The sequence below is a fragment of the Neodiprion fabricii genome, chromosome 6 (assembly GCF_021155785.1).
Source record: "Neodiprion fabricii isolate iyNeoFabr1 chromosome 6, iyNeoFabr1.1, whole genome shotgun sequence".
Taxonomy (NCBI): domain Eukaryota; kingdom Metazoa; phylum Arthropoda; class Insecta; order Hymenoptera; family Diprionidae; genus Neodiprion; species Neodiprion fabricii.
Window position 1 is genome coordinate 27049394 of NC_060244.1, and position 23173 is coordinate 27072566.

The window sequence follows — 23173 nt, forward strand, 5'->3', positions numbered from 1 at the left end:
CGGCGTGTGAAATGCAAATGCGATAAAAGCTGATCTCTTCGTCGAAAACAACGAATACGTGCACGTATGCGTACATGATCGTACATGAAGAGAGAAATTTCTTCCGTTTGACCGATCAGCTGTGAATTATCATTCGCGACTATCATAATTGTATAATTTTCGTACTAGAATTTTGTGAAGCGTTATATATACACGCGAGAAAATGTTCGAATCAACTTGCGCTGAAACGAATTAAATTTTTTTTACATCACGAACAGTTTCGAAGCAATAATAACGAAGTAACGAAGACGGCGAGATTATGCAGCTATATATAACCGCGTTATGTATGTAACTAATCATTCCGATAGGACGAACAAATTGATCATAAGTGGAGTTTAAATTCCTCCATAACACGTGGCATCCAAATTCCACACACAGAATCAATAGATCGCGGGAATGGAAGTTTTCGGCGTCCCAAAAAAAATCTCGCGTCATGATCACTAATCGATAACGTTTGTCACTTTGTTAGTACGTATTATAGGTAGGATATCTTGGCAAAAGTATTCCGTAGCAGTGCCCTTATTACAGGTACTTGCGACAAAGTGATACAAGTAGAGTTAGCGACGAACCGCAATGATTTATCACAAAATAGTTTTTAGTAGGGTCACGTTGATTTCAAGAGGTTAGCAAGGCTGATAAATTAAGAATTCATTGAACTCCGTGAGAATATATATATAATACTTCGATAAAATCGTATTAAGCGTCGAGTGATTCTTAATTAATTTTGAAAGGAGTTCGGAGCATTCGGTTGCTAAGCGTGACCGGTTCAGCTTTAGCATCATTTCAAAACCCGTCCATATACAAATCAGCGAAGCATCTGCATGTTATGCAAAAAGAGAAAAAAAGATGCATTCGATCGTGATTTCGAAATAGCATTTATTCCAACTATGTCCGGTACTCACAATTTCTATAGTCAGTAAGTGAAATGGTTCATTTATTAATACATCTATTTTGATTACCTGCCGACTGGGGAGACTTGGCGAGGATGAATGGACGAATGTTCATGTCGACATGAACACGATCGGCCCTAATATTGCAGCTGATACGAATTTCACGGGGGTTTTTATCGATCTGGCATCGGGAAATGCTTCGCTGTATTCACGTGTTACGCTCCACGCGCTCATCGTTGAAACTCGGTGAAAATGTGGTGAAAATTAATCAACGATTGGGAGGTTATGTTGTTTAGGGTTGCGATAAAATTATCTTGCCCTATCTCTCGGTCTCTGCAGCCTTGAACTTAAGACGGTTAGACTACATTTCCAGTATCAATGTCAGACAAATTTCGTTTGGTTTTCTCTTCTTTTCTTTTCCGGCCAATCGCATCGCGCATGCGTCAACGTTCGCGCCAAATTATAGCCACTTGTAGACGCTGTGATCAACCTGTTGTGTATTTGGAGTTAGGTTTAGTTAGGACGTTTGGCGAGATTAATTATCCTTGGTTTAATTACTTTCTTTTAATATTCGGGGTTGAATACTGCTAGCGAAAAATGGAAGAGGACGACTACGATGCTATTCGTCAAAAAAATATCGCCGAAAGAGACGCTTTCGTAAGTAAAACGTTTCTAACCTCTCATGCTCAGGCGGATAGGACGCCGTTTATGTATCGAGCGACGAAAAGCAACTCACGTTCTCACAGTTTGCAGAATTCTTCAAAGACTTGAAGAAGGATACAGCTGATTTAAAGTTGCTGGACACATCGCGGCGTAGAAATTTGGAAGATTCTGACGATGGGGAGGAGATCGATGAGCCCCCAAAGAAAAGACGTAAGCCAAATGCGAAGAGGACTGAGCGCTGGGGCAGAGGAAAAGTAAAACTCGAATTTCGTAAGAAATACAACACACGCAACAGTGCTAAGAAGAATATCTCTTGCTCCAATTCGGATGATACCGATGAGGTGGAAGATGGCGATAAAAAGAGAAAAGGTCCAAGACTCAAGGTCCTCTTTCCTTGGGCCATACCTTTTGAACGAGAGATCAGTTTAATGAGATTAGATTTATATGGGGAAGAAAATGAGGAAAACGACGAGGAATCTTTTACTTCGACTTCAGAAGATGAGGAAGAGGATGTACCGAAGAAGAGAGTATTCCATAAAGTACTGAAGTCCGAGTACGACCCGGACAGCATACCTTCTCCCGATGAAATTACTGAGGAACAGTTGTTCAACATTGCCGATAGAAGTTCGGGGAAAACTTACTGCAAAGTAAACGGCACTAGCTGCCATCAGTGCAGGCAAAAAACTTTGGACACAAAAACCGTATGCAGATCCGGGGAATGCATAGGGGTCAGGGGTCAATTTTGCGGGCCTTGCTTGCGGGGCAGGTATGGGGAAGATGCGGCTGTTGCATTAAAGGATCCTGTAAGATTCCAAAAATTATGTTCAATATCCACTAGATCGAGCTCTACTCATTGAAACCTTCCTTAAGCTGCCACAAATCAACTAATCTTATGCAAAGGTATTCTAAATTTCTTTTTGCATTTATTTCAGAATTGGGTTTGTCCACCTTGTCGAGGTCTGTGCAATTGCAGCATTTGTAGAACGCGAAATGGTCAAAGACCAACTGGAATTCTAGCTCCTGTCGTACAAGAAGAAGGATTCTCGTCAGTTATGGATTATTTGGAGTCCGCCAAAACTGAAGAGTTCTAGTCACTTGCATGGCCAGTATTCATAGAAATATGTACAATTGTAAGATTAGACAAATTCTCGACTGAAATTTTTACTATTTTTTCAATAATTTGCCATTTGTGACATAAATCAAAGTTACTCTATATCATAAGATCTTTATAAACTTATTTTATCGCATGCTAGATAAGAATGACGAAGTTCGTTGATAAATATAACTTTTTAATAATTAGCAATTTTTATTTTTTCTTCATATTTCTATAAATATAAGTTATCAATTTTTATATCCTCAAGTATTTTTTCAATAGAAGGATAAAATGGTGTGTAAGGATTGCATTACTTTATGGCAATTATTCCATAGCACCTCGGGGATATGAGAGGATCAAATAGTCGCACCAGAGCAAAGTTTGAGCAAACCTTACTGTCCTGTAAATAAATAATTCTGTCCAATAGAATTGCAGATTCTATAACAGATCCAAGTTGAATTCTCAAGGTTTGAAAAAGTTCCATTTTCGCCTTGAAACTTTCATGGGAAGAGTACAGCTCTTCAATGACATTGTCGGGAGGAATCTGAAAAGTGTCCGTTTATCATATTTAATTTCAGTGTTCTAGATGGGTAAATTTTCAGGTTTGATTGCCACTGGTGATCTGGGTAAAAAATTTCACCTGTGTTGGATCCAGCCCAATTTTATTTAACGCCCACTTGGCGTAAGTAACGAAATTGTCCACTGGTGCACCGCGTCCCACTTTAACATCCTGCATGCCTGAAACAAATTCTTTCAATTACGTGTACAGAAATTTTCAAAGCAAATTGTGTCTAGGAAATAATTTTTCTAACCCAGTGAATGAAGGAGAACTTGAAAAACTGCTCTGTAGTGAAGTGTTGGTGATAAGGAATACTCATTTTGGCACGAACGCTGAACCGACTGCTGAGCTAGCATTTTGGCATTTTTTGAAATGTTCAGTTTCCCGCCGAGTGAGGTCTCGGCTAAATGGTAACAACACGTGACTAGACAGAGAGATTTTATACAGCCAGTTTTTAAAAATGCTTTTATAACCGAATGGCCTAAAGAACCACAAGTATGGAGGCCCGTAAGCGTTAAATTTTCGCTCAAACTCCAGGTGGGAAAATATTTCTCTGCTAACTCTGCAAACTCTGTAAATTCATCTATGCGCTGTGCCAGATGATGGACCTGAAAAAAGAGTTTCACAAGATTTGACAAGTCATTCAGTTGATATATTCTGAATACATTAATCAGTTTAATCATTAGATGGTAACTAAAGTACGAGTTAGAATCTGAAGTACGAAAATCATACCAAATTAGAACTTTGGTTGGGTTTTTTCTGTAATATATTTTGTCTTCTGATAGCACCTCTGTGAGCAATGTCTGAAGAATCTATGGCTAAGACGGGAATTTTGTATTTCTCCGAAATGTGTTGAGAGAGATAGCCTTTTCCTGCTCCAGCATCAATAACAGCGCTAGAATGAATTTCGGCCAAAGACGAAGTGATTCTAGCAACAATTTCCACTTCGTAGGATTTTTTCGCATTCATAAAATCAAGTCTGCTGTTGTGAATTTTTGACTCCAAATTCTTCAAATCGATTCCCCATTCCAAGAAGAGGTCTGGTATGTCTCTCAGATCGTATACCAGGTTACATTTGTCCAAAGACAACGCATTGATAAGTTTACAGAACTTATACAGCTCTGGGGTAGTGGATTCCTGGCCATAAAAATTAGCATTAATGATTGAATTGGAGCTAAGTGTTTCTAGCTCGTTCCGCAGTGATTTTGGTAAGCACTGATCCCATAAATTTTCAGTTATGAAATCGACAAGATGAGAATCTATCAAAGCTTGATACGAAGTTAAAACTGTGGCTACCTTCTCCAAGTGCTCACTAAACAAAGACATTTTCAAGTTCAAAGCTGAAACTAATGTTGATACTTGCAACACATGTTAAAAATCGAGTTTCTCTTGCTCGGGATAAGTAAATTTGATCTTTGCCAGCGAGCAGATGCGGCTGTACTTTAGCTTAATGTCTTCAAGCAGTTTAAGTATATCGATCGAGTCCGAGTTGTGTTTTGGGAAGTTTTCTATGTCGCCTTGCAACTTGTTTGCCAAGTCAATAACTTTTTCAGGAAACAAATTGGCTTTGAGGTTATACTCCAAAACCCCGCTGTAAAATCCCAGCTGCGCTGCCACTTGACTTGCTCTGTGGTACCCCAAGTGGTAAGGCTCTGACAATTGAGTCCTGCCGTCTTTGTAGCCTTCCGCAAATCCAGTTTTTTCGCCTATTTCTTCGCCAAAGAGTATATCGTCAAACGCCTCATTTATATCTACGTCTTCGTTCGCCGCAGACATTTTGAAATCCAGGCAATCCAGAGTGAACTAAGGGGCAGGCTTTCCCATGGAGGCGAGAGCGTTCCAGTTATTCGAGAGTAACATATCGCGGCCGTAGTGAAAAATCGCAGAGTGAGACGTTCGGATACAATACACATTCAGTGTATTTGCTCGCGATCGAACGGCTGTGACGGATAATCGTATCCACTAGCTGTAATACTTCACTGTCCTTTTTTTTACATCAGTATTGGAGAAAAAATTAGAGTAAATGGTGAACAAGAATTAACTTAACAGGGTTGTCAAGTTTCCACGCGGAGATACAATACCGGACTTGCAGCAAACTTCGGACTCTCGTGTTGTGTGTGTGATGTTCGCGGGTGGCGAAGCGTTGTTTTCCTCAAGTGTCGGTGGTTTTTGAGTGAAATTAAATTGGAAAATGCTCTCTTTGGGGCCAAAGAAGGACGGCGGTCCAAATGCGAAATTCTTCGAGTCCCCAGATATACTGGGCCAATTGGACGGAGTCAAACAGTGGCTTCTAAAAAATTGTAAAAAGGTGAGGCCGGCGTCTCCCAAGCGCCGAGTTATGTTCGCTCTGATTTTCTATCTCCAGTATTTCCCTATAATCGAATTTAATTGCTTTTTTCACAGTATGTTCAAACCGATCCACCCACGAATAAAAGTCTCGCATCTTTGGTCGTCCAATTGTTACAATTCCAGGAAGATAACCTCGGAAAAAATGTGTCAAAACCGCCGATGACAAGACTTCCTGTAAGTAGCATTTACGTGCAAACATGGCTCAGTGTACAGAGTCATATTTATTTTTCTAAGTTTCTATGAAATTCTGAATTATTTCATATCGGACTTGCATGTCTCCTAGTTAAACATAATTTCGAGATTACACAATTATCTCACTACGATGATGTTTAATCGGTGCAAATTCAATACTAAAAACTAAGAATCACCACCATGTCTCAAACATTATTAATTGCTCTTTCCAGATGAAGTGTTTCCTAGATTTCAAGCCTGGCGGTGGTCTTTGTCAAATATTAGCTACCGCGTTCAGATTTAAACAGGAACAAGGATGGCGACGTTTCGACTTTCAAGTCGGCAAGGTAATGCATTTATATATGTACAAAATTCTTTGATATTTTCCATCTCTATTAAAATTTCTTGATGTTCTACTTGAAAAGTGTAAGACAAATCTTTGATCTGAGTATTCTCTATTAACTTTGTAGTCCGGATCTCGCATGGATCGTGCGATAGAGATGTTAGTGGCAGCGGAACGGGCACTGGTACAAAATCGATGCATGACAGTACCCTGTGTGTACGTTAGACCAGATGTAGACAAAAATACAGCATCCAAAGTCAAGGAAGTTGTTAAGCGTCATCAGGGAACAATTGCCGAAGCTGAGGCTGACGCAACGCACATTGTTTATCCACCAGCTGATCCCCTTGAGGAGGAATACGCTCGTCCTTACTTGAGGCGTGAACGCTCTGTTCTATTGCACTGGTACTACTTTCCCGACAGTTACGATTCATGGACAACATTAGATCTGCCTTGGGATTTTCCTGAAGGTCCTCTCGGGATAGGAAGTACAAGTGGAAGGTATGATAATAATTAATTAAAAGTTATTTCATGTCATGAATAAGATCTAAGTTACTTATTCAGTATAACCAAGGAAAAGTGATGAAATTATTGATTACAGACCTCAGTATCGTGTGTCGGCTACTTGGGCTCTAGATCTTGACCAGTACAATGAGTGGATGAACGAAGAAGACTACGATGTCGATGATAATGGACAGAAGAGAGTTCACAAGTACCGGCTTTCTGTCGAAGACTTGATGGCTCAACCGTCTCATCCGCCACCTTCGTCTGCAAAAAAACAGAAACGAAAACGCTCCCCCAGTCCACCTCCAAAAATTGGAAAGCGTAAAAGGTGTGCATTTTGTATTTAAAAAAATGGCAGCTATTACATCAACATGGTGTGTTGAAGAAAAGTGATAAACGATTGTCGATAGATTATAATCCTCATTCCGTTACATTCATGTGACACCAGACTTTTATAGATATTCGTATTTTTTTAACAGTGGTCGCGGACCGGCAGGGCTCCAAGGTTCGTCTACTTCTTTGGCTACTCCAAAAAAGTCTCGAGGTGGCGTCGACGAAGAAGAAGATCTGACACAGGGAATGGAAGATCCTCCAGCTGAACCAAGGATAATAGAAGTGGTAGCAAGCCCAGCCAATCCACCTTCTATTGGGCCTGGTGGTGGATCTACAGCTGGTAGTGGAAGTTTGTCGACAACTGGAAACAAAAAACAAGATAGTGAACTACAACCTCTAAAATCTGGCAACATGGCTGATTTGGATGAGCCTATAGACGGTGTGTAATCCGCAGTCACACTTAAATTGGGCGTGTTTATGAATATACAATAAGCAAATGTTTTAGCTACTGATTCAATGATTTTAGGTGACAAAGGAAGTACACAAGCGGCTCAGGAAAGAGAGGAACGTGGAGCTAGCAAGGAACGAGGAGAGGGTGGGAAAGGAGATGAGCCGGAAGATAATGTTACTGAGCAAACGCACCATATTGTTGTACCCAGCTACTCAGCTTGGTTTGATTACAACTCAATCCATACGATTGAGAAGCGTGCATTGTCCGAATTTTTTAATGGTAAAAACAAATCGAAAACGCCCGAAATCTACCTTGCTTATCGCAACTTTATGATCGATACTTACCGACTAAATCCAACGGAATATATCACCTCTACTGCCTGCAGGTACGGACAAAACTGTTTCCCTTTCAAAATTCGGTTTGAAGAAGCTCTTGTATACCAGGGTGTCATTTGAGTACTGATCACTTCGTATCACTCGCATTGTACTAAAAAATCCATATAACGTGGCATAATTGTTTTCAGACGTAATTTAGCAGGAGATGTGTGTGCCATTATGCGTGTTCACGCGTTTCTAGAGCAGTGGGGTCTCATTAATTATCAAGTTGACGCAGAATCTAGACCAACCCCAATGGGTCCGCCACCTACATCTCACTTCCACGTTCTCTCAGACACTCCATCTGGACTGGCACCTGTTAATCCGAATCCTCCCAAAACTCCGCAGCCTTCCAGTGCTGCAAAATCTCTGTTGGATTTGGAAAAGAAGCCTGCTGTTGTTGGCATGGGACCAGAAGAAAAGAGCGGACTTGGAGTTATGACTAACTTTGGTCTGAAGGTGGATCAGTATTCCAGAAAACCTGCAGTTTTAAAAAGCAAACAAGCTGCTGGTGCCACTCGCGATTGGACCGAACAAGAAACGCTATTGTTATTAGAAGGGTTAGAGCTCCATAAAGATGATTGGAACAAAGTTTGCGAACATGTTGGATCCCGTACTCAAGACGAGTGCATACTTCATTTCTTACGTCTACCTATCGAAGATCCATACCTCGAAGAAGGAGGCCCTGAGGGTCTAGGACCACTCGCCTATCAGCCTGTTCCATTTTCCAAGGCTGGTAACCCGGTCATGAGCACGGTAGCTTTCTTAGCTTCCGTTGTGGATCCAAGAGTGGCTGCTAGTGCTGCTAAAGCCGCTATGGAAGAATTTGCAGCAATCAAAGATCAAGTGCCTGCAGCCCTACTGGATCAGCATCTTCGTAATGTTCAAGCAAGTGCTAATACAGATGGTAAGTTTTGGGGAAAACAGCTTAAATGGACTGGTAACGAGTACGAAAATGATTTTTATCTATGTTAACAATAATCACTCGTCTGTATATTCAGGTAAATTTGATCCATCAGCAGGACTTGCACAGTCCGGTATTGCAGGAACTGGACCTCCGGAACCACCCGATGATCCTGCTGTCTCAGCTACTAGTGCAACTTCCTCGTCTGCAAGTGTTACTTCTCCTCAAGCTTCGACTGCGGAAAGTAAAAAAGAGGAGCTTCAGGATGTTAAAGTCAAGGAGGGGGTGGATGCTACGCAGGTGCCACCGCAATCTATGAAAAAGGAAGAGTCAGTGGAGAGTGAACGTGACCAGCCAGAAAAAATAGAGGTCGATCCAAAGGAGAATGACGATGAAGCTAAGTCTAAAGGAGATCCTGAAGAAACTGAAGCTAAAGACAAGAGAGATAAGGTAATATTAAGGGCATTGAATACTCTATTCTATCAAGGGCTAAGATTATATTAGTTTCTGTCATGTAAACAATGTCTAAAGCTATTCTTTATTACTCTGACGCAGGTGGTTAGAGATGCGCAACTACAATCTGCTGCGGCGGCCGCGTTAGCAGCTGCAGCTGTCAAAGCAAAACACTTAGCAGCGGTAGAGGAAAGAAAAATCAAATCATTAGTGGCACTACTGGTTGAAACGCAGATGAAAAAGCTTGAAATAAAATTGCGGCATTTCGAGGAGCTCGAGACAACAATGGAACGGGAACGGGAGGGCTTGGAATATCAGCGCCAGCAACTAATTACAGAACGGCAGCAATTTCACTTGGAACAATTAAAAGCAGCGGAATTTCGTGCTCGACAGCAAGCACACCAACGGCTAGCTCAGGAACAGCAGCAACAACAGCAGAGTCAGCATCCACCGTGGCAAGCATCCAATACTCAGCAACAACAGCAACAGCAACAACAGCCACCTAGTCCGCAGCCACAGGTGGCGCAACCGCCTCCGCACACTCCACCTCAACAAGCGTAATTCACAGCACTTTTTATAAAACAAACCAGTATAATAAACAAACACGCATTTTAGTGGTTGTCATATAAGTCGGGAGTAGTGACTGATAAATTTACTATACTTTGATATTCGATAAACCCATTCATGGAGTGTGTCGGTATACATCCAAAATTCCTAGGGCATGTTGGACGCGTTTTCTTCATGTGATTTCCTTTGCTTTTTTCTCTTTCGCTTCGTTTTCAATTCCTGATCATCGCTGTAAAACTTATTTAGCTTGGTTAGTAAGACCATTTTATTGGAAATATTTTATTTTTTACTTATTTATTACCAGCTAGAAACGTGGTTGCATTATGCAATGTGAAAAACTATTCTTCTCAAGACATTGCCGAGGCCTAATCAACGATGTACAGTTAACTTTGCTGTAACCTAAATTATTAGACAACCACTAATAGTTTTAAAATGCCGATATACCGGGCCAACCGATTATTCCAATACAATAACAACTACCGTTAGAATTTGATTTCATCCCGAATAAATGAGTAATATTTAAGCTGTATATTGCGGACCAGCTACAATGGTTAATTTCGTGCGTACCAATCATTTGTTCTATGCAGAATGCTTTGGGAGTAATTATTGAATCAGGGAGCATGAAACGCTGTTTTGATTATTACACCGTTTTGCGAGAAAGTTTGAACAAATTTTAAAATGCATTCATGGACTTCGTACCTATATTATAATAATTCATAATATAATCAACTCATGATCTTCGTGTACAATACACTATTACATACATATACATATTATATATATATATATAATTATTTGAAATCAATTATTGTGCACCGTTATCATCTTGTAATATAAGATCTTACCGAATTTAGGAAATAGATAATAAGGTTAAACACGATGTCACTATACTAAAATAGTATAACGCAAAACTGCTATAGGGAGAACGTAAATGAATTAAAACAATTGGGTACCAGTAATCAAGGTTACGTTAACATCATTTTATTCATATATATATTGAAAAACCATATTACGTTTAAGAACGTTTTAGGTTAATTAAGATTGGATTATTTGTGTTTTCTACTTTGGATTGAGAAATTGTGTTACAATAATGGTCTAACGAATTCATAGAGCCTGGTTATCTATTAGCTCTAATACCAGGTCAGTCATCAGACGTGCACACTCCACACCTCCGGGTGGAGGCCCTTGGGCTCCCTCCACTTTTTCGCTTTGTTCTTCATCCTCGTACAAATCTGGGGCTTCGTCGCTGGCACAGGTACTTATTGGAAGCATATCTAATGCTATGCCCAACCCAAAGCGTCCACATCTCCGCAGCTCTTCAGTTAAACTATTATCAATTTCGAAACAAACATTAATATTTTCTAATACTTGTATATGTATGTAATTTAACATTATAACGTTTTAGGTATGCATATTTACTTGGCTTTTGGTGTCATGCAACAACCAATACATAGATATTCATTTACAAAAATATCTGGAACTGTTGGCAAAAGACTGTGATCTGTTTATATCGCACTGTAAATCACGGAAGACGGTACTTTTCATTTCATCGCACCACCCGAGTTAGAAATCAAACTACATTTAAATATCCTTTTCCACTTACATATCCCACATGATTTCAGGATCTCTCAAAGCTTCTTGAACATTGAGCATCTTTAGAGCATAAGTTAAGTGATGGTGGTAATGGCGTAAAAGTGATGTCATGTGAGCACGTCTGACTTCTCCGCTGGTGCAACAATAGAGAAGTGTTGCTAAATCAAGGGCCAATGAACCCACCCGAGACAGTTGGAAATCAACAAAGCATACAACCTGCTCAAACGTAAGCAGAACAAATGAAATCTTGAGTTATAATTGTAATGATAATTTTTTGAATCCTAGACTGTGCCCTATACATATATATGCGATTGGAAAGTGTTAAAAATTTCATGCTGTGCTGGAAAATTCATAATTATCATCACATAAATTACATATATTGATAGACAAACAAAACTGAAAATAATTTTACAAAACAACTCAGTGTGTACAAACCTTTTTGTCAGATTCTAATTCTTTACGAAACAAGATATTGTTGGTCCAACAATCGCCGTGACAAAAAACTGTTAGAGGCCCTTCAGTAGCAGCCAGTTCGCACATCGTATGGAAGAAAGTTTCTTCTTGTAAAAAAATGTTCATTCTCCGCATTACATCTTCCCTTTTGTGATGTGACATGGGAGGTAGAGCTTCAGATACCATTGCAATTGCATTACTGGCAGCGACTCTGTAGTATTGTCTATACCAATTTGCGTTCTCTTTGCAGAACATTGCTTCTTCTATACCTTTTCCTCCTTTTCTGCTCAACTCTTGGAACTCGTCTGGCCTTTGAATTAAAACCATTACGAATATTATTACTGCATTCTACTTGGCAAAGTTACTGCGAATGGGACAGTGGTGGTTGATTTTAAATATTTATTAAAATTTTTATCGCTAATCAGACCTGCCTTGTTTCTTTTAATGCAAGGCTAAGCGCATGAAAGCCAGCTAAAGCTGCTAACGTTTGTCGCAGCTGCTCAACTTGCAGTCCAGCTCTTCTGTCACCCATTCGAAAACCAAGCTCCCTTAAATCTTCCATCGCAATAAGATCGTCACGTGCATCATATATTTTGGCCACTCCATCGAATACGTGATGTCCTGTTGGCTGTAGAACATTTAGAGCTGGCCACACTTTAGTATAAAATGCTACCTCATTCCTGAACAGAGTTTCACTCTTGAAGGCCTCGCGTCGTTCCCGTGAGTCTGGCAATACCTTAATATGCGTAAAGGTATGAAGAAAATTTCATTTTGATCAACCAACCTTATGACCCTGATCTTTACGGCAATAATTAAAGTATCAACTACAGTACTTTATAAAAATACATTTCTTAAAACTACCTTGTATATGATAGCACGTTCCCATTTCACCTTTTCACCACCATTCTTCTGTTGTTTTAAACCAATAACACGCAGGCGATAAAGCATTGACGTGTAATTATCGCCTCTTCCTGAACCAGGCTCTTCTTCCAAGCTAATAATTTCAACTTCTGGTTCATCTTTAGTAATAATTTCTTTAATTGAGTCTAAGGTCAGACGCACGCTTTCGTTTTTACACTCCATTGTTTTTTATTAATGCAAGTAAATTTTAAGTCATTAGATTTCTGTAGATCAAAGTTATCTCTTCAATGTTTGAAAACACTTGTTTCTCTCAATTTCAAAATATTGCACTTTGCAATGCCGAACATCGACTGTCAGAATAAAATTTAGAAGCACTATGCTGGACTCTTTACAACGCACAGGAAGAAGGTATTTTGCTGAAAGGGGTCTTCCCCCTGTTGTGCAGTACATTAATCAGTTGGGATCAAATTGAGGGAGCAAGACTGTTCCTGGATGTCAATTACGTTATTACAATCTGCACCCTTCAAGTTCTAATTGGGAAATACTTTGGTTTGATACTTGTCGATGGACCAGACAATTTTCAGACAGTTAGAAAATACTTATTGTTGTGTAATATGCAAGTGTGAAAATCATTTCTGACGAAAAACCATTTCTTCCAAATCTACAATTGTATCACCGTTTTAAATGAGATGGAGCTGTTGAAGAAAAACGTGGAAAAAAGGATTTTATCAAATTTCTATTTTATTTACAAATATGGTGCAAGACAAGTCGAATCCAACGAATAGCACAATAATTATTAAATACTCTAATACTTGAGTAGATCTTACAATAGTGACTATCCAAGATGAAGTTGAAGAACTTCTTTACCCACTAGATTAACTAATTTTGTTTCTTCTGCAGAGTCTAGAGATAGCGTAGTTATCAATTTGTATCCCATCTGACCAGCACCAGCGATGCCATTGTTTGCAGCATATGATATAATACTCTACAATTCAAAATGTGTAATTTACTATAAATTCGTTATCTAAGAACATTGAATCAAATAATTTTTATATTTATAAAAATGTATCCTGTGCTCATATCAAATTTATAGTCTTTGCAAGTTTGCACAGTTCATCTAATACTCTGCATGTCTTTACTTACCAAAGCTGCAGTTGCGTGACCATTTTCAAGGCAGGCGTTTAGAATAGTATCTAGTTGATCTTTTGAGAGAATTCCAGTATAAACCCCCTGCTTCTCTGTGAGATATGATAGTACAGTGAGCATTTTGTCGAAATATCCTCCACGGATTAACAAAACGGTCACATTTCCAAGCATTTCTGCATTCCATTTAACAGCCATCGTATAACCAGGTCTTTGACCCTGTGAAATAGAAGTAGGAACACATTCTTGGATCGAAAAATAATACATCTACCTAATATCAGATTACCTCTATACGATTCCAAATATCCCAAGCAATGTCCGCATACTGCGTATTCGCGACTGAATCAGAGGGGGGTTGGCAAGTGGTGTGCATAATCTGTAGTATGTGAACCATAAGATGCTCTCTTTGCGTGTGCTCAAACATCACCATATGCGACCATAACTGGGGAAGTAAATTTTCTGCCATCGATGCACCAGCTATCTCGACAGCTAGCAATATTTCATTCATGACATCTGGCTCCGGGATGTAAATGTTCGGCACCAAAGTATCGTACAATTTAATGAATGAGTCAATCGACTCTGATTGTACCGCTAATATCAAGTAGTGGCGATAATATATACTTTCCTATAAAAGCAAATAACGAGTGATTTTTTTTTGTTCAAAGTGCAATATATACTGCTTTTATACCGATTTAATAGAATGATCCTGAAACATTTTACATCAAAATCACTGTAGAATGATAATTACTTAACTGTTGATTATCATCAACTTTGTAGGTGCAGCGGTGATGTATCAGAAATACGAAATTCAATCTGAGTGAAAATATTTAATCGTTTTTCTAATTGACTCACCATATAATTTTCACCAATCAAGTTATAGTTCTTGCCAGTGAGTAGAAGTTTATGTACTCTATGGCCTACATCAATATTCATCAAATGATTTCTAGCAATATCCATAGCTTTTACAAAGAAAAATAAATCTTGAGGATCCTTAATTTCCAATTCTTTTCCTTCCAGTCTGTCCAAAATGTCAATCAAAATTTCACTAACTGGTCCATCTGTAATTGTCAACATCAGACGAGTCAATTTTGTTTTTAACTTACAACACGCTAAGACTTATTTAATCTATTCAATTACATGGCAATAACGTATTCTGTAAATCCTAAAATTTAACGCAAAGCTTTTATTATTACTTACACGTGCGACAGAAAATAGTGAGTAGATAAAAATAAGTTCCAAGTGATGGCTCCACACCGGCATTTGTCATTTCTTTGTAAATAGAAAGAGCAACACTTCTTCCAGGTTCAGGGCATTTTAATAAGGTCGAAAGTTGTAAAGCAGCATTCAAAGTGCCAATATCTGGTCGAACGTTGTTTCGAGACATTGTTTTCAATACATCCATCATGAATGTCAGTCTTTGATCTCCAGCATCTTTAGAAAATTGAACCAGTCTCAACATGTTATTGAAACTTCGTACATATACCGGGAATCCTTTGGCCAGACATTCATCGTATAAATACCAGGCTTTGTCCACCTATAATGAAATTTCTTACAGTTAGATCATGCGATACAATTGATGAGGGATATGAAGTGAAGTAAAGAAAACGCACCTGCAAGTACTTTGCAGTACCACAAATCAAGGCATTGTAGGCTGCAGTTGCAATTGCACTGTCTTCATTCTTTAATGACTCGAACAGTTCGTCCACTATGTCATTCGATCTGAAATAATAGGTGACATTATTTGTTTGAAATCACGATCTTAGGTGTGTATAATTCTTTCTAAGTTACTAATCGACTGACTAAATGATTTGAAAATTGAAAAATATAGGTAGATTACTCACTTCCATTTAGGTTTAATATTTTGTAAAGATCTTCTAAACCAACGTTCCTCTGGGAACTGATCAGATGTAGGTTCTTCGTCGTTGTAGTAGCATAACAGTTCTAACAAATCTTGCTTTGTCTTAAGACTAACACCATCCTTTTTTAACAATCGATATATAGTTACTGCGTCGGATAGTTGTGCATCACGTATTGCATCATGTAGTGTTTTTTCCGTTACTTTGCTGTTTTCATCATAAACTGCCCGTGGCAAAAAATCCTGTAATTAAGTTAACAAAATTATTGTTAACAAGTTTGAATTAAACTACCCAACTTCTAAAACAGCTGCATCTTTCTTTTTTAATTCACATCTTGTGAATTGATGTTTTATATGTATTATAAGAAAATTTGGCCCTGATATATATTATCTTCTATTCATTAGGCTCTCAACAACCTTGATAATGGGATCTGCAGTCATCTGTGTAAAAAGTTCAGCATGCTCTTGTCTGATCCACATAGCAGCCCTTCTTCCAGCTTCCCGAGACAGAGCATAAGTTCGTTTTGCTCTGTTCGATGTTGGAATGAAATATGGATCGTCATGATATTTGAAGTGAGGTGCAGTCGGATCTTTTCCAACTGTGCTTGCGAGAGCCTAAAATACGAACAAAAAAAGTAAGAATTTTTTGCAGAATTTTTCACTAGACTTTCGTTTTTAAGAAATTATTATTTTATAAGTGGAAAACTTTGGATGATTACCCGCAGAATATCAGTAGGACCTCTCTCTATTCTTTTTGGTATTTCAATGCTTTGAGTATTAGCTGCATCTCTGGTTGATTGGAGTCTCGCTAATAATTTCTGTGCTACTTTTCTGTGAGATTAAATTTCCGTGTGATTATTGGCAAATGGTAATGTAAAAAGCCAACTAGTAGTCCGTGCGCGCATTAATGACGCAAATAATAACTTAATAAAAATTAGTAAAATCATCGAACAAGAAATTGTTACCGTTAAATTTGGTATAAAAAACACCACTTTCCAGAGGTTATAAAACATATACGGGTTATTTGAAGTTCTCTGAATAAAAGTAGAGCTCTAATTCCCTAAGATCGTATCATTTAGAGCAGATTACCTGCTTCCCAGTCGTCCATTCAGCGTGAGCATATTTATTCACAATAATATACAATTATTAAGTGTTGGAAATAAAACCTCACATCACATGTGTAAATTGCTCGCACTTGCGGTGCGTCGAGTGAATTCGTGGTACGGTTCAAGTGTGCTTATGCAGCTTCGAATTATGAACGACGATAGCTTGTTCTTTTCGATAAGTTAGACAGCTTCCTCGACGATCGCGCCGCAGGCACAACAAGGATCTGACTTACCGGCTGCAATGCCAATTGCATACTTGTAGGCTTAATTTGAATGGTTCATCGATGCCGCGATAACGTGAAAAAGCTCCCCTCGACAAATATATTTACTTATGTATCTTGTTATTTCATCTCTCGGCTGCAGGTTGTTAAATGCATGATCAGATTATTTTTCTTCCTCACTTGAAGTCCAGGCTGTCGGTTATACTTCGAGAAAGCACGAAGCAATGATCCTAAAGTTGATTTTTCCAAGCATTTTTCGTACTTAAAAAAAAAATGAACATACCGTTTATGAATAATTACACTCTCTTCTATCCTAGACATGTCTCAGAGGATATGATATATTGCAGTGAAAAATTGTTGAAAGGTGCCATGCGGGGAAATTGGTTTCGTTTATATCCCACGTGCTGCAGAAGTGTAGGTACCTACCTATTGTCTAAATCCAGTATCGCAGTGGACTTTTAATATACGAACCAACGTACATGTTCAACACGCACCTAGGAAGCGAAAAAATATGTCAAGGAATCTGAAATGACCGTTACCTACTGCATCTGATTGACCGACCACCCGGTGTCTCATTGCTATGCGCCGTTTTTCAGATAAATCTATACATTCAATTCGTATAACACGAATCCAGGCGTCGATACTCTCAGTTCGAAATGAAGAAATGCAAAGAAAGAAAAGAGAGAAGTGATTCAATCATGAGATTTGTAGAGAAAAGTATTGGAACTGCTCGGACTTGGTATACTACATTACAGGAGTGATATAGTTTCTATGATAGGCTGTGCAACGCAGCTGGAGAGCAAACTTATGGATTTATTTCTTTCGGTTAATTTATTGTTTTGCATATGAATGGTAGTTGCATATACCTAATGGTGAACCCTTTGCTGTAATATAAAGAATTGAATAAATTTTATAAGGAAACCAAAACCAGTCCCTGCAGACGCGAGCGTGTAGTAAGGAGCCAGGTGTTTTTATTTTATATGTACCGTGGGACTCTTTAAGGGGATGTCTAGATGGATGCTCGGACGTGTATTATATATGTGTGTGCACCAGGAGTCTGTGCCAACGTGCATTATACATATACACGTGTGAATCCTTGGCGAATGAATGGAAAACAGGATCCAATTTCTATGGAGCAACTATTTTTATTGTGTTTTCTTATTCAATCGAACGCAACGTATTATTCTTTCCTTCGAGCTTTTTTTCGCTCTTTCATTTTTTTTTCCTTCTATTATCCGTTATTTATGTACACAGCATATAATACATACATCTCGCACACAAACAGCTGGAATCGAATTATAATATCTCCGAACAGCGGTACGTTCGCATAATGGTGTAATATACTTATATACCATATGTACATAGGACATCGTAAAAATAGTTCGCATCGAATACTCGGTGACAAACGCTGGTTTCTTTGTAACTGATAACCGTCATGGGAAATCTATTCAAAAGAAGGGACGAACGAGATCTTTGATACACTTTCACACGTTCTTTATTCAAGCCTGCACTCAAAAAACGCTCGTATCGCTGAGCGGCAGAAAAATAATTACATACATATTATACATTTGAGTAGGAAATGTATTACATGGATATTGTATGTACATCATTTTTTTTTCATTTATACTACATCTTATAGAGTATTGAAAAATTCTACCGCAATATAAATATACCTTGTAATCGTAGTCATGTACAGAGTCTGATCGACTGAAAAGTCGGTATTTGCAGATTTGAATACCTCCTATCTGTACAATCTCGAAATTTAAATATATGACCCATTTCCAGCTGAGATTATGTCGAGCGTAACCGTAGATACGAGAAATTGAAACAATACGTGCCAGACATAATATCATATGCATTTTTCTCTATTTTTCATTTTATCCTGTATATTTTTCTTTTCTTTTTTTTTTTTTTTTTGTCAATCAATATACGTTGATCGATTCTGTAATGTGTTTCAAATCAGAGCATTTATCACTGAACATTACTACTACCTCCAGTGACGTGAAACATCTTTGTTAATGAGTTCTGAAGACATTGCGACGACCCAGCAGGCCGGGACGAGTGCAATTTGATTTAACGATACAAATTATGCCCACATCCCTACCTACTTGATTGTCACGCGTTGGTCAGAGAGAGAGTGAGAGAGAGAGAGAGGCGCGGGCTGGCGGTTCTTCCAGACGCGGCGTAAATGTTTCACGCTTCAATCCCTGGTCGATTTTAGTTTGACGATATCTTCCGCATGCCACTGCGAGTGATCCAGTGCAGATATTGGTTGCATTCCGATAGGCCGGGACAAGTGCAATATTAGTGAAATAATCGTACGAAACATTGACACAAATCTCGCCCTATCTTTTATGCACTTGTGGAGTTCAGATCTCAACGACGAACATGTACGCGTTTCTTTTTCCGAATTGGCAGAGGCGAAGATCGAAGAAAATGTGATCGATCCTCATAATTCAAAATAATTTACATATTCGCGTCTCTTCAATGTGGTCTTAACGTTTTGTTTCCAAATTGAAGAGTTTTATAATTCAACAACAGATCTCGTTCAACGCGATTGCGCACCAAGATATATTAGAAAGAGACGGAGTTCGTTTCGCAGATAAAGAAAGAACGATGTGCTGCGTCGTTTACGGTGGTGAAGCCACGCTATGCGTCCCGGAAAAACCCGGTGAAAAAAGGTTCATGGGAGACTCTGATTCTCAGAAACGATACAAATTCTTGTAATAAATTACACTAAAAAATTCTATTACCACTAAATATACTGCGTGATTCATCAGCTACGTCGAATGATTTCTGATTTTGATACAGAAAGAATTCGAAAAATGTGGAACACAAGCGACGCAATTTTCGCGTTGAACGTTCCACCGTTCTTTCTATTTTTATTTGCAATTCATTTTTACCGATTTCCCGTTTTACTTCTATTAGGTACTACTTATCTCAACGAATGCTTTAACGTGTAATCCACAAACACTGTATGCACAGAAACGTATTTTTTTTTTTTTTTTAATCTTTACTATTTTTCACTTATATCTTGTGTACTATTGCTCTTGGAGAATGCTAACGTGCGAAGCAGGATCCGTAGAACTCGCACGGCTGACGACTCGTAGCGAACTGATGCCGATGGCCAGGTGCCCGGGCCCTTTATTTCTTTTGGGCCCAACTGTATTTACCACGTACTATATACCCGGTCGGTGGTGTAAAGTGGTGGGAGAACTTATTCATTTTAACAACCAAGGACCTGGTAGGACCCAAAGGACCCAAAGAATCTCTTCTTTTCTTTTCATACGGTCTTATTTCTTTGTTGCGCTCCGAGCCCGCCAAAAATTATATCAGCTGTCCTGAATTTCATCCTGTATACTTTTTTGTATCTCTTTCTTTCTTTCTCGTTCTACGCGTAAATATGTGTACGTTCATGCAGTGGTAATGCGTGTACGTATTTCTCACAGCTTCGCTTATAACTGCAGCTGAAAGTTTTTCAGCCCAAGCTTATACGGATCGCATTCGAATCCTGAGCATAATACAATGATGATGGATCGTTGAATATTCTCTATTTTGCGAACCCAGCTACGGAGGAGCGACGAAAATATGCCGTGAAAAATTTAAATCTCTTAGATCATCGTGCTCTGATTTTTCAAAGTTCCATTTGTTTATTCACTTACTGAAAATCTCTCTGTTGCGATTTGGTAACGACCTGAGAAACGTTCCAGCGTCTACCAAGTGCGTATCCGTTAAAGTTTGACGTACGAATCGATTCGTGTTGACCGTTTTCACACATCGTCGAGAGGGTTCGCATATATTGGTGCACATGGTATACTTGTGTGTGATGTATAAACGGTGCAGCTTGGCGTGTAATTATTTCCGAGTTTACTTTTCCTTCATATTCTTTTATTTTCCTCGTAACAAATTCGTGGTTGCCAAATTTTTTTTTTTTTTCACCAACAGTTTAAACTTGCACTCCCTGCAGTTGATTATTCTACACCTTGTCATCGTGTGTGCGTATACCTCGTATGTATCGCAATCTAACGCACGAATGAGCAATGTATCAGAGAACCGCCACCTGGTTCTCAATGAAATCTCGAATGTTCGTGTTGCCACTTTTATTCTAACCGTTGTGGCATACAAGTTATTCAGTTGGATTTGTATTTTTTCAGTGAGCCTCATTGCTCGACGAATATATTCGTGTATGTTGGTTAAAATTTCATGATGCACTTTTTTCAGGCGTTTACTGCTCCTCGGTATCAAAATGTATAAAATAATGATCATGTTGCGGAAAATTTGAAATCGGCGTTACATTTACGCGAGGAAAATTTTTAGTCAAGATTTGCAGTGTTCTCAACCTACCCCACGAATAATTCTTCATATTTCTTATTTTCAGAAGCGATGTTTGACGGTACTGAAATTCAATAAATACAGGAATACATAACATATTTCATTTCTTCGCTATATAAGATGGACAATTGTCTTATATATACATATAATGATAATTATCGAACGATTACCACACACGGATTTATATCCTGCAATCTGAATTCTAAGTATAAAGATATTAGGAACTTCTGCTGGTATGATATGTTTTTATTTTTAATATTTAGGACCACCAACTTTTCAAATAAGTACGTTTGAAAACTGCGACGCCATCTAGTTGGTGCATATTTTCTCAGAATCCTCACAATTGGTTGACTTTCAGTCTGTTGTTTCGATTCCACAGACATTTTTTAGAGATTTCGGCCTAAACGACAATATTTCTTAATCAGAAAAAAAACTTTCTTTTTTATTTGCACGGACCCTAACTTCTCTGGATTTGAAGAAACTTCTTTACGCTTGGCAACGCTGAAAAGTTGTAGTCAACAAATAGGTGTAGCTAATTTCCTGACGCCGATGTGTCGCCAGTCGTAAACCAATTTGTCTGAGACATGATTATATGGGTATAATTTGGATACATACAATATGTACGCAGTACGTCTATATTATACTACCTACCCAGTCCGGTGCAATAAAATTTCCAGAAATTTGAATGCATAAAAACTTGGTGCGTCATCGGCCGATATTTCAGGTATAGAACCCGGCAATATTTCCGACCATTCCGCGTTAAAATCCCCAGCAATGCCGATTTTCTTTTCATTGTTGGATTTCCGTTAGTACACGAACCCAAGTGCCCGCCCATAAAAACCCTTGACGCGATTTCAAATGGTGTACCAAGCAAACTGAAACACATAAAAGTTTCGACATTCCTCGAACATGACTCAGACTGGCCGCGCGATAATTCTAATTGCGAGTGGATTCGGATCCCAGTTCAAGATGAAAATTGCCAAAAATTTTTCTGCAAATACAAAGGTGTAAGGATATCGATTGAGAACCACTTCGAGGACAGCTGCAGCGTACACTACCCAGAGCATCTGCTGTCGGGTGGGCACGCGCTTATGTCTTCCCTTATTTCGAACTTTATATGTTTCATTCTCTCTCCACTCTCCTCTCCCCTCTCCTTTTCTATCTTCCTTTCCTTTTCGGTCACTTTAGCCGCTTTTCATCGAATCGTTCCCTTTAAAAGCACCCTTACGGTTTCAGGCGCATCCTAGACCCTGCAGCCAGTAGGCATGTACCCGACGTATAACACCCGTGCACCCGTACCCGAGGACTTTGTACTTTTACGCAGCCGGCTGTAGACCGAAAATTCTCTTTGTCCCATTGTCAGAGTTTCTTCCGACTACCTAGCATTTCCAAGAAAACTTCCGATGGTATACCTACTTTTAAGCTCCACAACGGTGAAAATTTACGCCGCGCACTCGCAGTACCTGAAACCCTGCAGCGAAATCCGGAATATACCATGCAAGCGTACATATCATCTTTTCGTTCCGGCATCTGTGGCGTTTCTTCGACGCAGGAATTCCGGAAATTTATGAGCGTTATTCGACAGTTTCAAACCCCGGACACCTCGGGCACGCGGGTATAGTTTATTCCAGGTTTCGCAGCGATTCGTCGAACTTCCGTTCGAACGCCAAAAACACATGCTTGCATCCATCGCGTTACGAGGGGGTGAAAAGTTGTGTCTTCTTCTTCTTCGGTGATCACCCTGTCTTTATCCACAAGCCTATAACGCAATTGCCAAAGAAATTTATACAATTTTTTTTCTTCTCGGTAGTTAAAATGCGTCACCATCTTAATTTCCCGCGTTCGATTGGAAAACCTTTTTTCCACGAGTGTTACCCGTCAAGGACAATCAGTGATTGTAATTGCTTATCCGTTCTTGC

The 23173-nt window shown here is 39.0% G+C and overlaps 6 protein-coding genes and 1 long non-coding RNA gene across 9 annotated transcripts; 3 read left to right on the plus strand and 4 right to left on the minus strand.

The window, feature by feature from the left end:
- Positions 1-1020: 1020 nt before the first annotated feature.
- LOC124184867 (cell division cycle-associated protein 7-like) lies at positions 1021-3147 on the plus strand. Its single transcript, XM_046575026.1, has 3 exons — positions 1021-1586; positions 1676-2395; positions 2525-3147. Exons 1-3 carry the CDS (start codon positions 1527-1529, stop codon positions 2681-2683), a joined length of 939 nt encoding a protein of 312 aa, XP_046430982.1. The 5' UTR covers positions 1021-1526; the 3' UTR covers positions 2684-3147.
- LOC124184866 (probable methyltransferase-like protein 25) lies at positions 2861-4673 on the minus strand. Of its 2 annotated transcripts, XM_046575025.1 has the most exons (5): positions 4541-4673; positions 3977-4381; positions 3498-3852; positions 3326-3423; positions 2861-3229 (listed from the first exon to the last, which is right to left on the minus strand). In XM_046575025.1, the coding sequence occupies exons 1-5, from the start codon at positions 4568-4570 to the stop codon at positions 2996-2998; spliced, it is 1122 nt and encodes a 373-aa protein (XP_046430981.1). In that variant the 5' UTR covers positions 4571-4673; the 3' UTR covers positions 2861-2995. The 2 variants fall into 2 exon arrangements, with proteins under 2 accessions (XP_046430981.1, XP_046430980.1); XM_046575024.1 differs by having other exon boundaries at positions 3977-4570.
- LOC124184871 lies at positions 4616-5023 on the minus strand. The gene has a single exon (XM_046575040.1). The coding sequence runs from the start codon at positions 5018-5020 to the stop codon at positions 4616-4618; it is 405 nt and encodes a 134-aa protein (XP_046430996.1). The 5' UTR covers positions 5021-5023.
- Positions 5024-5417: 394 nt separating this feature from the next.
- LOC124184850 (SWI/SNF complex subunit SMARCC2) lies at positions 5418-10649 on the plus strand. 2 transcript variants are annotated; one of them, XM_046574980.1, is made up of 10 exons: positions 5418-5552; positions 5648-5767; positions 5998-6111; positions 6235-6605; positions 6685-6936; positions 7088-7380; positions 7468-7777; positions 7916-8673; positions 8768-9120; positions 9226-10649. In XM_046574980.1, the coding sequence occupies exons 1-10, from the start codon at positions 5436-5438 to the stop codon at positions 9682-9684; spliced, it is 3147 nt and encodes a 1048-aa protein (XP_046430936.1). In that variant the 5' UTR covers positions 5418-5435; the 3' UTR covers positions 9685-10649. The 2 variants fall into 2 exon arrangements, with proteins under 2 accessions (XP_046430936.1, XP_046430937.1); XM_046574981.1 differs by having other exon boundaries at positions 6706-6936.
- Positions 10130-13158, minus strand: LOC124184865. The gene is made up of 5 exons (XM_046575023.1): positions 12598-13158; positions 12168-12472; positions 11719-12046; positions 11294-11499; positions 10130-11017 (listed from the first exon to the last, which is right to left on the minus strand). The coding sequence occupies exons 1-5, from the start codon at positions 12817-12819 to the stop codon at positions 10795-10797; spliced, it is 1284 nt and encodes a 427-aa protein (XP_046430979.1). The 5' UTR covers positions 12820-13158; the 3' UTR covers positions 10130-10794.
- A 164-nt stretch (positions 13159-13322) lies between these two features.
- LOC124184856 (protein PTCD3 homolog, mitochondrial) lies at positions 13323-16861 on the minus strand. The gene is made up of 10 exons (XM_046575004.1): positions 16685-16861; positions 16315-16426; positions 16013-16210; positions 15582-15838; positions 15351-15459; positions 14938-15274; positions 14593-14798; positions 14027-14365; positions 13741-13959; positions 13323-13582 (listed from the first exon to the last, which is right to left on the minus strand). The coding sequence occupies exons 1-10, from the start codon at positions 16714-16716 to the stop codon at positions 13433-13435; spliced, it is 1959 nt and encodes a 652-aa protein (XP_046430960.1). The 5' UTR covers positions 16717-16861; the 3' UTR covers positions 13323-13432.
- LOC124184875 lies at positions 16096-21482 on the plus strand. Its single transcript, XR_006871269.1, has 2 exons — positions 16096-16230; positions 21301-21482. It is a non-coding gene; the product is annotated as an uncharacterized LOC124184875 (long non-coding RNA).
- Positions 21483-23173: the final 1691 nt, after the last annotated feature.

Bases quoted from the DNA above. Each gene is read 5' to 3' on its own strand.
- LOC124184867 (XM_046575026.1), top strand. From the start codon at position 1,527: ATGGAAGAGGACGACTACGATGCTATTCGTCAAAAAAATATCGCCGAA. The intron at 1,587-1,675 runs GTAAGTAAAACG...ACGTTCTCACAG, and splicing joins TCGCCGAAAGAGACGCTTTC to TTTGCAGAATTCTTCAAAGA. The intron at 2,396-2,524 runs GTAAGATTCCAA...CATTTATTTCAG, and splicing joins CTGTTGCATTAAAGGATCCT to AATTGGGTTTGTCCACCTTG.
- LOC124184866 (XM_046575024.1), bottom strand. From the start codon at position 4,570: ATGTCTTTGTTTAGTGAGCACTTGGAGAAGGTAGCCACAGTTTTAACT. The intron at 3,853-3,976 runs GTATGATTTTCG...CTCTTTTTTCAG, and splicing joins CCAACCAAAGTTCTAATTTG to GTCCATCATCTGGCACAGCG. The intron at 3,230-3,325 runs GTGAAATTTTTT...GACACTTTTCAG, and splicing joins TTGGGCTGGATCCAACACAG to ATTCCTCCCGACAATGTCAT.
- LOC124184871 (XM_046575040.1), bottom strand. From the start codon at position 5,020: ATGTCTGCGGCGAACGAAGACGTAGATATAAATGAGGCGTTTGACGAT.
- LOC124184850 (XM_046574980.1), top strand. From the start codon at position 5,436: ATGCTCTCTTTGGGGCCAAAGAAGGACGGCGGTCCAAATGCGAAATTC. The intron at 6,112-6,234 runs GTAATGCATTTA...TTAACTTTGTAG, and splicing joins TCGACTTTCAAGTCGGCAAG to TCCGGATCTCGCATGGATCG. The intron at 6,606-6,684 runs GTATGATAATAA...ACCAAGGAAAAG, and splicing joins ATAGGAAGTACAAGTGGAAG to TGATGAAATTATTGATTACA.
- LOC124184865 (XM_046575023.1), bottom strand. From the start codon at position 12,819: ATGGAGTGTAAAAACGAAAGCGTGCGTCTGACCTTAGACTCAATTAAA. The intron at 12,473-12,597 runs GTAGTTTTAAGA...ACGCATATTAAG, and splicing joins AACGTGCTATCATATACAAG to GTATTGCCAGACTCACGGGA. The intron at 11,500-11,718 runs GTTTGTACACAC...ACGTTTGAGCAG, and splicing joins AATTAGAATCTGACAAAAAG to GTTGTATGCTTTGTTGATTT.
- LOC124184856 (XM_046575004.1), bottom strand. From the start codon at position 16,716: ATGCTCACGCTGAATGGACGACTGGGAAGCAG. The intron at 16,427-16,684 runs GTAATCTGCTCT...TTAATCTCACAG, and splicing joins AATGGACGACTGGGAAGCAG to AAAAGTAGCACAGAAATTAT. The intron at 14,366-14,592 runs GTGAGTCAATTA...TTGCTTTTATAG, and splicing joins TGATTGGTGAAAATTATATG to GAAAGTATATATTATCGCCA.